The sequence below is a fragment of the Heterodontus francisci genome, chromosome 17 (genome assembly GCF_036365525.1).
Source record: "Heterodontus francisci isolate sHetFra1 chromosome 17, sHetFra1.hap1, whole genome shotgun sequence".
NCBI classification, from domain to species: Eukaryota; Metazoa; Chordata; class Chondrichthyes; order Heterodontiformes; family Heterodontidae; genus Heterodontus; species Heterodontus francisci.
This window is the reverse complement of record NC_090387.1, coordinates 30,552,387-30,568,815: the sequence shown is the minus strand read 5'-3', so window position 1 is coordinate 30,568,815 and position 16,429 is coordinate 30,552,387. Positions and strand designations below refer to the sequence as shown.

Here is a 16,429-nt window from a genome sequence, read left to right as displayed (position 1 = left end):
GATGCTACAGCAAAGCACTGATATGCGTAGAAGGAGTGAAACTGTCTGCAGCAGAGACTGCTTAATGTCGCTGATGATGCAAAGATGCTCAGAATGGATGCCAGCTGTGTCCCATTTGATGTCCGCTTCCAGCATCCAGGAGCTCCAGGGAAGGGCTGAGAGGGTCTAGCAGCAGACGATGGGGCAAATCCTCAGGGGACTCCAGCAACACCCTCGCTACCTCTGACTCAGGGTAGAAGCCTGCTACCTGACCCAAACCCAACGGGACCCAACAACATGTGTCGGGTTCGGGTGGGGTCGGGCCGAGTCCAAGTCGAGTTGGGTCGGGTCGGGCCGGACACACAGTGTCAGTGCTGTGCTGGTAAGTATTAAAAATAAAAAAATTTGCCTGAGCTGGGAGTCCGGGATGAAACTGAGTCTGTGCAGTGAGCCAGTGACGTCACTATGACGTCATCACACATGCGCAGCAGCTTCGTGGAGGTTCCGAGTCGGGAGGTAAGCGAACGGATGGCCGGGTCGGGTCGGACTTGGGGCAAAAGCAGAGGGACTCGGGCCGGGTCGGTGTCGGGACCAAGATGGTTTGGTCGGGTTCAGGTCGGGTTCGTTTTCCCAAACTAAAGTAGGCCTCTAACTCAGGGCCCTGTGACAGAAGCAGTCCCTGCCATGACACAGGTGCAGCAGCTTGTGGAGGGGCCCACACAGACACCTGCAAGACGAGGATGGAAGCCAAAGGTATCTCAGCCTGTGGCACAGAGTAGGATGTAGGCTGCTTCCACCTCATCCTCTGTCACAGGGGGACCACCCCTTAGAAGTTTAAGGGAGAGGAAGGGGCCACAGCGATGATTTCAGCTCTTGGTCACCTGGGTGCTAATGATCATATTTGTCTTTATTTTCATATGCCTCACACTATAAATCCTTTGTCACCACTCAGATATGTGTGTTTTTAGTGTGTCCTTTCGAAAGCGAGATGCTGCGTTGGGGAGTCAGTGGCAGATGCCTGGAGATCTGAGACTGCTGTGTGCCCAACCATTTCAATGTTGGACATCTGTGCATGCAGGAAAGCTCCATATGCATGTTCATGGCTGCCAATGGAACCTCGCAATTTGGGGTCAAAGTGGTGTAATAGTTCTGTATGTTGGAAATTGAGTAATGAGCTTCTCAGCTGTAAGGGTTAGGTGGAGATCAGGAGAAGCACTACTAAATCAACATGGGCCTTGCTGCCATTCCAGCTTGCAGTTCACCCTGACTTTTGGGATGGCATGGCCAGCCTTCCTCCACTTCCTGCTTGTCGGCCTCCTCAGCAACCAGCAGATCCCCCTCCTGTTCCTCCTCTTCTTGCTCTTCCCAGTCCTCCTCCAAGCCGGAGTGGTGTTCCAACACCTCCTCCTCATCCATCTCCAGGCCTCTTTGCATTGCCATGTTGTGCAGGGGGCATCAGACGACCATGATACAAGACACTCTGACTGGCTCATACTGGAGGGCACCACCTGACCTGTCAAGGTAATGGAAGCATGTCTTCCAGAGGCCAATGGTCTGCTCTATGAAGGTCTGTGTCAGGATATGGCTCTATAGTGCCTCTCTCCATCTGTCTTTAGGTTTCGAACGGGCATCAGAAGTCACTTCCTGAGGGGATAACCCTTATCTTCCAGCAGCCACCCACAGAGTCTGGGTGTGGGCCTGATGAGGTGCAGCACCTGGGACTCTCACAGGATAAAGGAATCACTCTCCACTGAGAGATTAAACACTTCCAGCTGCAACAATAGCCACACGGAGACACATCTGCAGCACCTGAGCTTTATTTGCTGCCTCGGAATTAATTTAATCAGCCCTTCCCATAGCCCTATGGCCCTCCACACTGTTCATGTCTTCCCAACCCTGTTGTATTCTCCCATGGCGTCTTCCACATTTTCAGCTTCTAAAAATTGTTCCCTGCTACTGACAAGCACATTAGAGCTCTTTAATGAGCTCAACAGACATTTAATTGGAGGCATGTGCCCAGCCCGTTCCCTCCCTGCCAGTGGCACTTTGAAAATAGCATTGTTTTCCAGAGGCGGCAGGATCCAGTGCCAGCCTCTGAGAATGCGATATTCAAATCGTGCTCGCAGTCATTCTTGCACACAGCAGGCATTAAAATTCCAGCTCCATGAATGTTAGTTAATGAATAAAGATTGAGAATACATTGAAAATAAGAAGTGGTAGCTGTTGGTGGATTTGTGAGAGCCCTGAAGAAACAGTGGGAGCACAGGCTGTGGGGTCAATATTCGATAATGCCAATTGTGTTTTTGCCACTGTTATTTCTTGCTTGTGTCAGAAGTGTGAAAAGACTTGAAAATGGAAGGATTCATGAATTAGTCATAATCTAGGTTGCACTAAGATACATACATTTTCTAACTAAAAAGGAACTGAAGTGCAGATCTTCATTTAGGGCTCTTCGTAAAGCTTGGTATAAGGGGAATATCATGAATATAGCTCTTGAAACTATACTGCGGGATACTACAGCACAAATGTTTATTGCATTTGTCTGAAATTCTTCTCTCTATTTTATGTCAATGTGCTATCCTATTTAGCTTCCACTAAAGTAGTGGAGAGAGAAGTTAAATTAATAAAAAAACACAATCATAATTATTATCTTAACAATTGTGATATAAAGCAGCAAATAAAGAGGGAGTGAAATAGGAGAAAGTAAAAGAGATTTTACAGTGTGTACAGATATTTATGGGGAGGTGGGACGGGAATCGACAGGCTGAAAGCGACAAAAGAACCCAAAGCTGAATTTAACGGCAGTACTGCAGATTGAGGCTTGGGGTGGGGATCGGCTGTCATTGTTGGTGGGGGGGGCGGAAAGAGAGGGGCTTTCAAGGGTTGAGATGGGGAGGTCAGTGATCGATGCAGGGCTAGAGGAAGTTCATGATCGGCAGAAGGGAGGCTGAATACATCCTTGAAGGACAAGGAGAAGCACTCCTTTTCCTCCTGGTTCACAAAGAGCGCTGTAAAAAGTACCTACTTCCTGCAGCTGGCAGCTCCCTACTCCATTTTGCTGTCATAGTTTCTGGGCCCTGGGATACCTGAGTGGTAGCAGTTATATTTAAATCGGGCTCCAAATTTTAATGTGGGAGCCTGATTTAAATACGTTAACGAAGCTTCTCCAAGACAGTAAAATAAAAGCAAAATACTGCGGATGCTGGAAATCTGAAATAAAAACAAGAAATGCTGGAACCACTCAGCAGGTCTGGCAGCATCTGTGGAAAGAGAAGCAGAATTAACGTTTCGGGTCAGTGACCCTTCTTCGGAACTAGCAAATATTAGAAATGTCAAAGGTTATAAGCAAGTGAGCCGGGGGTGGGGCAAGAGATAACAAAGGAGAAGGTGTAGATTGGACAAGGCCACATAGCTGACCAAGAGGTCATGGAGCAAAGGCAAACAATATGTTAATGGTGTGTTGAAAGACAAAGCATTAGTACAGATAGGGTGTTAACGAACTGAAGATTGAGCAGCAGCAAGTACAAACATGAAAAAAAAACAGTGGGTAAGCAAACTGAACAAACTACAATGAAATGAAATAAACAGGAGAAAAAAATTGTAAAAAATGTAAAAATGAAAAAATAACTAAAAATAAAAGTCAAATGGGGGGCCCGTCATGCTCTGAAATTATTGAACTCAATGTTCAATCCGGCAGGCTGTAGTGTGCCTAATTGGAAAATGAGATGCTGTTCCTCGAGCGTGCGTTGATGTTCAGATGGAACACTGCAGCAAGCCCAGGATAGAGATGTGAGCATGAGAGCAGGGGTCCGCAAGCAGGACCCTGAGCTTCCGGTTGCTTGCCATTTCAACACTCCCCCATGCTCTTCTAATATTTGCTAGTTCCGAAGAAGGGTCACTGACCCGAAACGTTAATTCTGCTTCTCTTTCCACAGATGCTGCCAGACTTGCTGAGTGGTTCCAGCATTTCTTGTTTTTACTTCTCCAAGACAGGATATTCGCGTGCCATGCTACCTGCCACTGTATAAATGGCAGCAGGCGAGTATGCATCGGGTTGGGATTGAGTTTTTGAGGGTTTAACTCCCCCCACCTATCGTGGAGGATTAATATTGAGCCCAATATGTAAGAAGCCCAAAAAAGAAGGAAGTACTGCTAGACTGAGTAATAGGAAGTGAACTGGAGCAGATAAGAGAAGCAAGTTACGAACATAGGAAAAATACCATACAGGAAAATATCTGCTGGCCCATCCAGCCTGTCCCAAACAAACATATCTTACATCACAATACATACACTTGCCCTGCAGAACATCTAGGGAGTAGTGATTGTAATCTAATAAGATTGAAGGTAATGACTGAAAGAGATATGGACAGCACAAAGACCAAAGTAATTGATTGGAATAAAGCCAACTTTGAGAAGATGAGGATGGAGCTAAGGGAGGTAAACTGGAGAAAAATATTGACAAAGAAGTTGTATAAGAGTGGGCAATATTTAAAGATCATTAGAGCTCATGAGAAATACATTCCACTTAAAAAAAGAACAAGCCAAGTATGAGATACAGTGGTTAGATGAAGAGGCAAGGATTAATTGAATGTAAAGAAAAAGCGAGAGAATGCAAAAGGTGAGCTTAGGAAAGATGTTAACAAGCCAATTAGGAAGGCAAAGAGCAAATATGAAACAAACATATCAAAAAATACTATTTATTGTTACATCCTATCAGGCACATAAGGAATAGGGTCACTGAGGGAAGAGCAAGATAAATTCACAGGAGATAATGCTGAAATGGCAGAGATACCGAATAGATGCTTTGTCTCAGTTTTCATTGAAGGGAGAAACAAAGGTGAATTAACAATAATAGTAGAAGTCAAGAGGGTTTCATAAAAGTTAAGACAGGAGGAAAGGAGGTGGATGCTCAAAAAACTATGGAGGATATAGCACATAAAAATTCAATAGAAAAAGCAATAGTGCCAGAGGACTAGCAGAAAGCCAATGTAAGTCCTAGCCACAAAAAGGGTGATAGAATTAATCCAAGGAACTAAAGACCAGTTAGCTTAACATTAGTGGTGGAAAAGAAACTAGAATATTTGATAAAATATGATAACAAAACATCTAGAGATGGGAAATACGATTATTACAGTCAGCGTGGACTTCCAAAAGGAAGGTCATGTTTATCCAATCTTATTGGATTCTTTGAAGAAATAACAGCAAGAGTAGACAAGGGAAACACAGTAGATGTAATATACATGGACTTTCAATAGGCCTTCAATAAGAGCTTCATGACAAAGTTATCAATGTGTGGATGTCTGGGGCCAGGTATAAGAAAGTCACTTATTCCTTGGAAGGTAGAAAACTAAATGGGGTAGAGGAGCAAAGAGTTCCAGAAATACAGAATCACATCACTAAAAGTAGCAACCCAAGATAATAAGGCCATAAAGAGTGCAAACAAAGTACTGAGGTTCTGTTCTAGAGGAACAGAATACAAAAGCAGGGAAGGAATTTAAATTTCTACAAACCCTGGACTAAAGCACACTTGGGATACTGTGTACAGTTTTGCTCTCCATACTACAAAAGGGGACTGAAGCACTGGAGAAAGTGAATCAAAGATTTACAAGGATGACAGGATGAAGTAAGATTGAGCAGACCTGTGGACTTTTTCTAATAGAGCTCTTTAAAATTATGAAGACGTTTGATAGGCTGGATGTGGAGAAACTGATTAAACTTGCGAATGAGTCCAGAACAAAGGTGCATAAATATAAGATGTCCACTAACAGATCAAATAAAGAATTTAGGAGGATATTTCTTCACACAGAGTGAGAATGTGGAACTCACTGCCACACAGAGTGGTTAAAGCAGATAGCATTGACACATTTAAGGGGAGGCTTAATGCATACATGAGAGAGAAGGGAATTGAGGAATATTGGGACAAGATGAGAGCTAATTAGATTGGCAAGACATAATTAGAGAGGGAGGAGGCTTATCTGAAGTACAAACACGTATTGATCATTTGGGGCAAATAGCCTGCTTCTGTGCTATAGATTCTATGTAATTATATGCAATTTCAGACTAACGTGTTGAACGATCATACGCTTTTAACTCTCAGCATCATTTCAAAGACTTTGGGCTAACTTTTCCCAGTCCATTGGGGTCAGACTGGGAGGTGGGAGAGCTAGAAATATGGAGGGGAAAGGTTTTGGATGGGGAACCTGATTTCTTCCTGTTGGCATGGCATATTGCCGGGGGTGGGGAGGTCAGTGGCTCGGCCACCCATTGGGCAGCCAATTGAACCACTTAAGCGGCTAATTAATGGTCACTTCCCGCCCACCACGGGCATTGCGTCCATAACAGGAAGGTCCGCAGCCACATGGGGAGACCGCGAGGTGCTACTGAGGCTACTGAGCTGCTAGCCTCTTATTGGGCCAGCAGCTCCTGGGGGCGGGCTGCCATCCTCAATTGGATGATGGCGGCTTGCTAATTGGCCGGCAAATGCTGCCCCAGGTCCTGCCGCCCTCCGCAACAGGGTCGGCTCCCGTTTCCGGCTCCAGTGTGGCAGAACTTCACTGCGCATGGAAAAATTCAGCCCTTTGTGTTTATTTTAGCATAGCCAGAAAAGATTTCTCCTTTAATGTAACCTTAATGTTTCTCAAGCAGATGAGTGGTTTCAAGTTATGCTCCATAGTTCACAAGCCACTTATGGCTCTTCTTTTAGAGCTAATGCCCAAAGCAACGTCAAACATGCATTAGTCTACAATAAATGAGAAAAAAAAGAACCAATTGTCATACCTTCTTCAATTGGTCGAGATGAGCAATCTGGAGTTCGTAATCTGTGTCTGAATGGCTGTGTGTGGCTTTGTAGGAAGCAAAATCTGTTTGGAGTTTTACAAGAGATTCTTCCCATCCAGTAGCCTGGAATGAAAATATTTTTCATTTTAGGAGGATGTGTTGCCAATATTTCCACTGAAATTCCTTACAGTGTTCCTCGAGTACAGATAGTACATTGTCTCATGAAGGTGTAATTATGTAACAATTTTGTAAGAAAAATGTAAGAAATAACAGCACAAATATTCTTCAAGAAAAGGTTCCCAAAAGTTGCAAAAGTAATTCAAAAGGACTGACAAGAAAAAAGTATAGTCAATTAGCCTAATGTTTTGGTAATGTATACAAAATCATAAAGTTCTCATCATATGACACTTTAATTTACTGAACTAAACTATTACTTTATAATTAACTTTTGAAAATTAGGCTGGATTTTGTGGTAAGCGGTGAAGCAATGGCACTCGTCACTGGCCTCGAAGAAAGCTGCCCACAAGGAACTAGCGGTCTCTATGGTGTGGATTCCTCTTTCTTGACGGCAGTTTAAACCTGGCGCCAAGTCAAGGGGATCTCCATGCGTCCAACGGTAGTAATGTCAGCAATCAGGATAAGCAGCCAATCACATTGAAGTATTCTCACAGACAGCAAACCAGGGAGTTAAAAGAATGGAATGCCTTCACATTTAACTTAAATTTTAAGATAGCAAAATAAATGTTTATGATTGAATTAAAATAGAAGCTAAAATATGATAAACAAACTTAAGGATTATTTTTAAAATGTGGAGTTTTTTTATTACACTGGAGAAATTTGACATTCCACAAATATAAAATTAGCTTTTCAGGGCTAGTGAGGGTGTTTAACTGTAATTATGAAGTTAGTATGCCTATAAAGACCCAATTATACCTCATTCAACAAGGTTTAACTTTCTAAAGGGTTTTTATAGCTAGACTGTAAAAGTGGAAGTTTTCGCCAATTCACTGATTGTTTAGGGATTACACTCTGGGGTGACCTCAACAGTGCATGCTCTGATGGAGCAACTGACAGCAAATTTTGGATTTTTGTGTTATTCTGTCCACAAGTTGCTGTCAGTTTCAGTGGAGTGATCGCAAATGCTGACAGATTCCCTGTCAGTACCACCACAAAATCCAGGCCATAAAGTTATTCTTATGGCCTAAACAACTGCAGGAGTTTTTTTAATATTCGTTCATGGGATCAGCTGAATGGATTAATCTGTTTCTTTATAGACTCGAAAACAATTCACTGCTGTGAACAGTCCAATCACAAAGAACAACGAACAGTACAGCACAGGAACAGGCCATTAGGCCCTCCAAGCCTGCGCCGATCTTGATGCCTGTCTAAACTAAAACCTTCTGCACTTCCGGGGACCATATCCCTCGATTCCCATCCTATTCATGTATCCATTCATCACACTAAATACTCGCTAAACAGTTACACATGCTGCTTGGATTTGAAAAACTGACCGCTAAATTCAAAGTTACTGTCAGTTGTATATATAATAATTGAGTAAATCATACAGTTTTTGTTTGAATATGGCGTGGATCCTCCCCTCAAGATATCTGCTTAGAAACTAAACTGAGCAAATCTTCACAACATTGACTTAGTTCTGAAACATAATTTTTTTCTCTATTCTTTCATGGGTTGTAGTTGTCGCTGGCAAGGCCAGCATTTGTTGTCCATCCCTAATTGCCCTTGAGAAGGTTGTGGTGAGCTGCCTTCTTGAACCACTGCAGTCCATCTGGTGCAGGCACTCCCACAATGATGTTAGGAAGGGAGTTCCAGGATTTTGATCCAGCAACAGTGAAGGAACGTCAATATAGTTCCAAGTCAGGATGGTGTGTGGCTTGGAGGGGAACTGCAGGTGGTGGTGTTCACATGCATCTGCTACCCTTGTCCTACTAAGTGGTAGAGGTCCCGGGTTTGGAAGGTGCTGTCGAAGGAACCTTGCTGAGTTGCTGCAGTGCATCTTGTGTATGGTACACACTGCTGCCACTGTGCATTGCTGGTGGAGGAAGTTAATATTTAAGTTGGTGGATGGGGTGGCGATCAAGTGGACTGCTTTGTCCTGGATCACCCCCCCCCTCCGCCCCCCCCCACCCCCCACCCCGGTGTCAAGCTCCATGAGTGTTGTTGAAGCTGCACTCATCCAGGCAAATGGAGACAGTATTCCATCTGTACTTGTGCTCTTGACTCGTGCCCTGTAGATGGTGGACAGACTCTGGGAAGAATTCCCAGTCTCTGATCTGCTCTTGCAGCAACAGTATTTATGTGGCTCCTCCAGTTCAGTTTCTGTTCAATGGTAACTACCTAGGATGTTGAATGTTGGGGTTTCAGGGATGGTAATGCCATTGAATGTCAAGGGGAGATGGTTAGATTCTGTTCTATTGGAGATGGTTATTGCTTAGCACTTGTCTGGCACACATGTTACTTACCACTTACAAGCCCATGCCTGAATGTTGTCCAGCTGATGGTGAACTCCTTTAATATTGTGAGTGAAGTAAAGGCACCAATACCAAGCTGATACTAGACAAAAATACTTTATTATATAAATGGTGAGGTGACTATGTTTTTTTGGCCTCCTTCTGTGCTGTAACTATTCTATGATTTGATTACAAGTGCTTGCTGTATGTTCTCAGTACATGTTTCCAGGCATGTAACTCCATAGATGATTCACAGAATAATTATTTTTTAAGAAAAACCCAGGTGTTGAAAAAAGTCTGGTGATAGTCAAAATACAGTTTTTAAATGAATGACAAATTATTTTAACCAAAATACAAACCAGACTTGAGAAAGGTTTCATAGTTGCTCATTTTCAAAAACATTGTCTGATAAAGAACACTTAAGAAATTTGTGCTAAGTTTTGCTAATTGTTTAGTTTAGTTAATTGTTATTAAAGTTATGAGGCAAAGAAATTAGTATTCACAGGCAGGCATTGGCATCTCAATCTCTGTCCTCACAAATTCTGTGGGATACACATAAAGATCTACTAATCTTTTGAAAACGTACAAATAGTGAAAATAGTAGTTCCTTAATTAAACAATTACATGACTGATTATCTTTCAAGGACTGTACAGAGGAATTTGAAGCAGAACCATAAGGGGCATTTGAAGGAAAGGTCTATTGTGTTTGTCTTTTAATTTTTTTCCTTCCATCTCTCTATGGACTGCTGATAATGGACAGGATAAATTTTGGTAAAGTAAATATGGTTCAATAAAATCTTACCCAACAGTACAAGTCTAATAGGAATATAGAGCTGTAAAGTTAGGGGTTGTGAATGTCAAATAGTTGTGGTGGAGGCTGTGGTTGGTGTTTGTGATGTACAATTATTATCACAATCCTATAGGGAGCAACAAAGTAGATTTGATCAAGGGTTCGTCTTATCATGTTTTGAACACTTACAACTATAAGCACGTTTCAGACAGGATCAGGGAAAATGTCTAGTATTACAAACAATTTGCAGTGCAAGACAGAACTTGAATCTAGAAGTGTTTTAAAGCAAAGAATTTGATAAAAGTTATTTAAAAAGCAACAAAAAAGATCAAAGTAAATTTTTAAATAATCGCCTGGACAAAAACACTTTCTAGGGTTATTATTAATTTTTTATCTTGCTAGGAAAAATTATCTTCTTTGTGGAATTAGATCATTCATGAATGCATTATATAAATACAAATTCTCTCAGGAACAACAGGGTAAAATTTCATATCACAGCTATCTGTCATGCACCTAAATAATTGGTGTCCAAGAGTTCAAAATTGGGGGAGGAGGGTGGGGGGGAGTTGGAAAACTCAATGGCCATTGGTGCCCAGTGCTTTCCTGTTACTACTTTCACGTCAGCCCTTAAATAGGTGAGTAGCCTACCTGCAACAGGTGTAGGGCTGCTTTCCTATGTAAATTGGAATTCCATGACCGTTGTAGGACCCCAATGTAAAATCTAAATACAAATAGGCAGAGCGTGCCTGACGCACCCTCTGCTTCATTTCCCCACTTCTAGGACCTACCTGTGGGGTGGCTCAAGGCCAGAGCTAGCTGGAATTCATCAGGCCGCAGCTTGCAACACTCATTTGGAACATGCATCTTGCCACTTCTACTGAATTGAGTCCAATGCTGGATTTTGCTTGGGCATCAAGCAAGCATGGATCAGCACCCGAAGCAGTCTCTATGCTGGCTTGCAGCCTGCTTTAGACGCAAATCAGATTTCTCCCCCTTAGCTTCATTCACTGTACGTCTTTCAATTAAGCTCAATTATGCAGTGTCTTAGTTTTGTATAAGTACCACCAAACTAGCAAGTCCTTCATATATTTAAAGAACTAAACAATTGTTGCTTCTTGTTTGTTATGTTGATTCAACCAAGTAACTGTCACTGTTTATGTTATTATTTGTCACAAATTGGTTAAAGGGGAAACAGAATATCAGCTCTGATAAAACACAGTGGCGCAGTGGTTAGCACCGCAGCCTCACAGCTCCAGGGACCCAGGTTCGATTCCGGGTACTGCCTGTGTGGAGTTTGCAAGTTCTCCCTGTGTCTGCGTGGGTTTTCTCCGGGTGCTCCGGTTTCCTCCCACAAGCCAAAAGACTTGCAGGTTGATAGGTAAATTGGCCATTATAAATTGTCACTAGTATAGGTAGGTGGTAGGGGAATATAGGGACAGGTGGGGATGTTTGGTAGGAATATGGGATCAGTGTAGGATTAGTATAAATGGGTGGTTGATGTTCGGCACAGACTCGGTGGGCCGAAGGGCCTGTTTCAGTGCTGTATCTCTAATCTAATCTAATCATAATCTAATCTAATTTACAAATTTCTAAATGAAAAAAAGATGGGTCAGTTCATGATTTGATGTGGGAAGTATTAAAATTATTTTAACCTGCTGTAAACTAACCAACCTGAGGATCGGCTTCTTCCTACATGGTTCTACTTGCTTTCTGAATGGTAAAGACATTGGGTTGATTAAATGAATCAGTGGACAAGCACCAATGCATGCAATAAACCAAACCATGCTGTATTCAGGTAATCTAAAGCTGTAAATCAAAACCAAGCAAGGTTGAAAAATCAATCTTTTTATGTTACCTCCAGAACAAACATGATTTATAAATGCACCATTCAGATAACATCCAATACAATTTTAACAAGGTTTTAATGTTACACCTGTCTTAAAATGCAGACATTTTGCTTCAAAAACATGTAAACTAAATGTTTTGCTAAGACAAGAAAAATGGAGCTCAGTGAAATAAGGTATTCCATAACTATATATCTAACCCTATTTTTGCAATAAAATCACTTCCAATACTGTACAATAAGCCAGTGATAAACAAAAATGTTCGCATTATGTTCAGAATGCTCACAGGACACAACACATTCTGTAGGTTATTTCATTAATGAGAGAAAATCTAATAAGCTATGTGTGCCACAATTTCACAGTAAGGTCCTTATGAATGAGATAAAAATAGACTTCATTTCAAGATATTCAAAGTATGTACAGTAGAACAGGGACAGCAGTCAGTATGGAGTTACCTGGGCTAAGTCAATAATGCAATGACTTCTTAGCACATATAGTCTCATCAGGTCAGCGTTCTGGGTTCTGCGGGAGCAGCACAAGGAACTCGATAACTGTGCTGATCATTCAGTACGTGAGGAAGAAATCGAATAGCTCCAGCATGAGCTACAGAGGTATTGTTTGTGCTATGGCAGAGGCCGTGGAAGAAGAGAATGCGTTAGATAAATGGTGAGAGAAGGTAGACAAGGAAGTTGTGGAAGGTGAAGCGAAAGGTGGTGGTAATATAGAGCAAGGTGTAATGCGCCCGGTATGGCATACAAAAATGGTACTAGTGGTTGGGGGAAACCCAGTAGTGTCGAATTATAATGAAGCTTATACTCCCTCACAATTAAGGGAAGCAGCAAGGGATTTAGGAATCCTCAGGTGGGGAGGAGATGTAGAAGGACACTTTATATGTTTAGAGACAATGGCTCCAATGCACGGTTTCGACAAATCCGAGAAAAAGAGGTGTTTCTTTTTAAGTCTAAATGGGGCTGTCCTGGCTGGGCTGCCCCAAGACACCAAGTATGCCCGACCACTGGTAACTTGGAACAATACTAAGTGACATGTTAGAGAAGCTTGTGGGTATTGTTACGAGATTTCTTCTCTTTCTTTTGTAAAATATGTTTGAAAGAGCTTATAGTTGAATTCTGGACATTGGTTCATCTGGAGATTGCTGAACTTTCCTTTTTTTTATAAAAAGGAAAGTCAACAGAAGGTTTGGGACTGAGTGAAATGTAAACAGACTGGAAGGCACCTGTGTCCAAATAACCCAGCAGGGGTTGTTCTTGTGACTTTGAAAAAAATGTTTGCAAAGGAGTGACAGGCCAAGATTTATAGATGTCATAGGACTTGCATCAGAACAGTTTTGGTTTCATTTTGAACTGTTACAAAAAGTCAGTTGCTGCATGCTTGCCAGGAGAAGACAGCTGAAGTGTTTACTATTTCCTCCTGTATTTGAATAAACCTTTACTGCTACATTGCAGCTATAAGACCTAAGAAAATCCTTGTTGCTGTTTCTTGCTGTGAAGCCTGACTGGAGTTTTCTGTGCTGCATCTCTTGGAAGCCTACCCAGACTGATCATCAACATCGCCTGGAAAGAACTGTTCTAGGAAGATCCCATTGACAGCCGCCTATTCACCTTTGGGACACCTCGCCAAAACAAAGGACTTCCTTCCATGCCAAAACAAAGTGTTTTTATTTATTCCTTCTATTTCTTGATGACAGTTGAAAACATAATTCCATTTTCTTCCCGGTTAACTGGTTGTGTGTGTATGTGAGTGGGCGTCATAGAGTAATACAGCACAGAAACAGGCCCTTCGGCCCATCGTGTCTGTGCCAGCCATCAAGCACCTAACTATTCTAATCCCATTTTCCAGCACTTGGCCCATAGCCTTGTATGCTATGGCGTTTCAAGTGCTCATCTAAATACTTCTTAAATGTTGTGAGGGTTCCTGCCTTTACCACCTCTTCAGGCAGTGCGTTCCAGATTCCAACCACCCTCTGAGTGAAAACATTTTTCCTCAAATCCCCTCTAAACCTCCTGCCCCTTGTCTTAAATCTATGCCCCTTGGTTATTGACCCCTCCGCTAAGGAAAAAAGTTTCTTCCTATCTAACTTATCAATGCCCCTCATAATTTTGTATACCTCAATCATGTCCCCCCTCAGCCTTCTCTGCTCTAAGGAAAACAACCCTAGCCTTTGCAGTCTCAGGCGTGAGGGCTAAGACAAATAAGGGGCTTTAATATTTCAATTCACGTGTATGTTTATTTCCTTATTGTTTAAAACTTGCTTTATAATAAACAGATAATTTTGTTGTTTATTAAAGAAACTTGGTTGGTGTGCTTTATTCTGGGGAAAAATAGAGTATCTGATTGACTGTTTCGTTAAGTGTGACCTGTGGAGAAGTGGGACTGAATTAACAGTGCACTCCTCCCACTTCAGTCGTAACAGTATGGAAGAGGTGATCCATTTAAGATCACGGCACACATTATGCAGGGAGAGGAGGAACACCCAGAAGTGTTTGCTAGCAGATTGTGGCATGTTTATAATGAAACACAAGGAGGAGGGTTGGATCAGAATCAACTGGCAGGAGACTATCTCCACCAATGGTTAAGAGCTCTTTTTGCACTATTAATACAGCCATGTCAGGGTTTGACTTGGGAGATGCAGACATGACAGAAGCTCGGGTGTTGAGGAAGTTAATTATGTCTTGGGAAGATAAACGGGACAAGCAGGATAGGAACAAGGTAGAAAGGGGGAAGAAAGGAAAAGTACAGTGGATGAAACTCCAAATAACTCCAGACCCAGCCCCTAAACACAGCCAGGGGAGACAGTGAAGAAATGAAGGAAAACCTGTGGGAAAAGCAAATGTAGGTAACCAGCCAGATGGAGATAGCAGGGAATGCTATATTTGCTGGAAATTCGGTCATCTAGCACTGGAGTGCTATGCATCCAGGAATAGAGAAGGGGAGGTAAATGTAATTCCACCAAGAGAAGAGATGGGGGGGAACCTAAGCTGGAACCTTCCGTACCCTCTGAGCAATGAAGGGGTCGTAACACCCAGCTAACATACCTGAGACCCACTCAGGTATCTCAGCCATGGAAGACTGACCTTAGATTTAACAGTAGAAGAAAAGGGGAATACCTATACAGGGGCGTCGTATACTGTGGTCCACGCAAAGGGTCCATGGCGGTCCAATTGGTCGGACAGCGAACCCTACATTTGGGAGGATTTATGGGAAATACGCTGGCTGGCACGATATCAAAACCTCATTGTGTACAAGTGATGCCACTTGAAATAAAGTAGATATGCATATTAATGAATTGGGATGAGGAGAGAGGAGTATCAATAGGGTGGTGAAAAAGGCATATGGGACACTTGCCTTTATCAATCGAGGCATAGATTACAAAAGCAGGGAGGTCATGTTGGAGTTGTACAGAACTTTGGTAAGGCCACAGCTGGAGTACTGTGTGCAATTCTGGTCGCCACATTATAGGAAGGATGTGATTGCACTGGAGGGGGTGCAGAGGCGATTCACCAGGATGGTGCCTGGGATGGAACATTTAAGCTATGAAGAGAGGTTGGATAGGCTTGGGTTGTTTTCGCTGGAGCAGAGAAGACTGAGGGGTGACCTGATCGAGGTGTACAAGATTATGAGGGGCATGGACAGGGTGGATAGGGAGCAGCTGTTCCCCTTAGTTGAAGGGTCAGTTACTAGGGGACACAAGTTTAAGGTGAGGGGCAGGAGGTTTAAGGGGGATTTGAGGAAGAACATTTTTACCCAGAGGGTGGCGACAGTCTGGAATGCACTGCCTGGGAGGGTGGTAGAGGCGGGTTGCCTCACATCCTTTAAAAAGTACCTGGATGAGCACTTGGCACGTCATAACATTCAAGGCTATGGGCCAAGTGCTGGCAAATGGGATTAGGTAGACAGGTCAGGTGTCTTTAATGCATCGGTGCAGACTCGATGGGTCGAAGGGCCTCTTCTGCGCTGTATTATTCTGTGATTCAAATGGGATCAGACTGCATGGAAGCAAATGGATTAGTGATGGATCTAGTTTATCACTGTTTATGGAGGGGGAATGAAGGACAGTTCATTCTGCTGGATGGGCAAGGAAAGATGTGTGTGGGTTCAGGAAAGTGGGTATATGACTGGGAGGCATTAGTGAAAAGAAGCCCGGAGTGGAGTAAAACCATTATATTGCCGGAGAAGGGAACATTTGCCCAATACAAACATGACTGTGGGAGAATACCAGGAGTAGAGGTACTAGTGGAAGGAAAAGCTCTGAAAAACCCCACAGAGGCAATATAATTTCCCCAAAGAAGGAGAGAGGGATTTAGAGGTAGCAGTAAAGTGCCCCGTGGAGCAAGAGGTCTTAAGACTTCTGGAGACACATGTAAATTCATGATTTGGCCTCTTAAGAAACCAGATGGATCATGGAAGATGACGATAGATTATTGGGTATTAAATAAGAACATTTCAACATATGCCCCAACAGTCGTTGCTGTCGCAGATTTGATTGGCAATACACCAAGCTCCACGAAAGTATACACTGTATTGGATATTTCTAATGGGTTTTGGTCTATTCT

General features: G+C 42.7%; 1 protein-coding gene across 1 annotated transcript in view; it reads right to left on the bottom strand.

Moving 5' to 3' along the window:
- LOC137378580 (early endosome antigen 1) overlaps nucleotides 1-16,429 on the bottom strand; it is a 1,009,825-nt gene that overhangs the window by 230,386 nt on the left and 763,010 nt on the right. Inside the window, exon 26 of the mRNA XM_068048885.1 lies at nucleotides 6,757-6,879. Within this exon, the coding sequence (XP_067904986.1) occupies nucleotides 6,757-6,879 (123 nt within the window). The remainder of the gene's footprint in view (nucleotides 1-6,756; nucleotides 6,880-16,429) is intronic.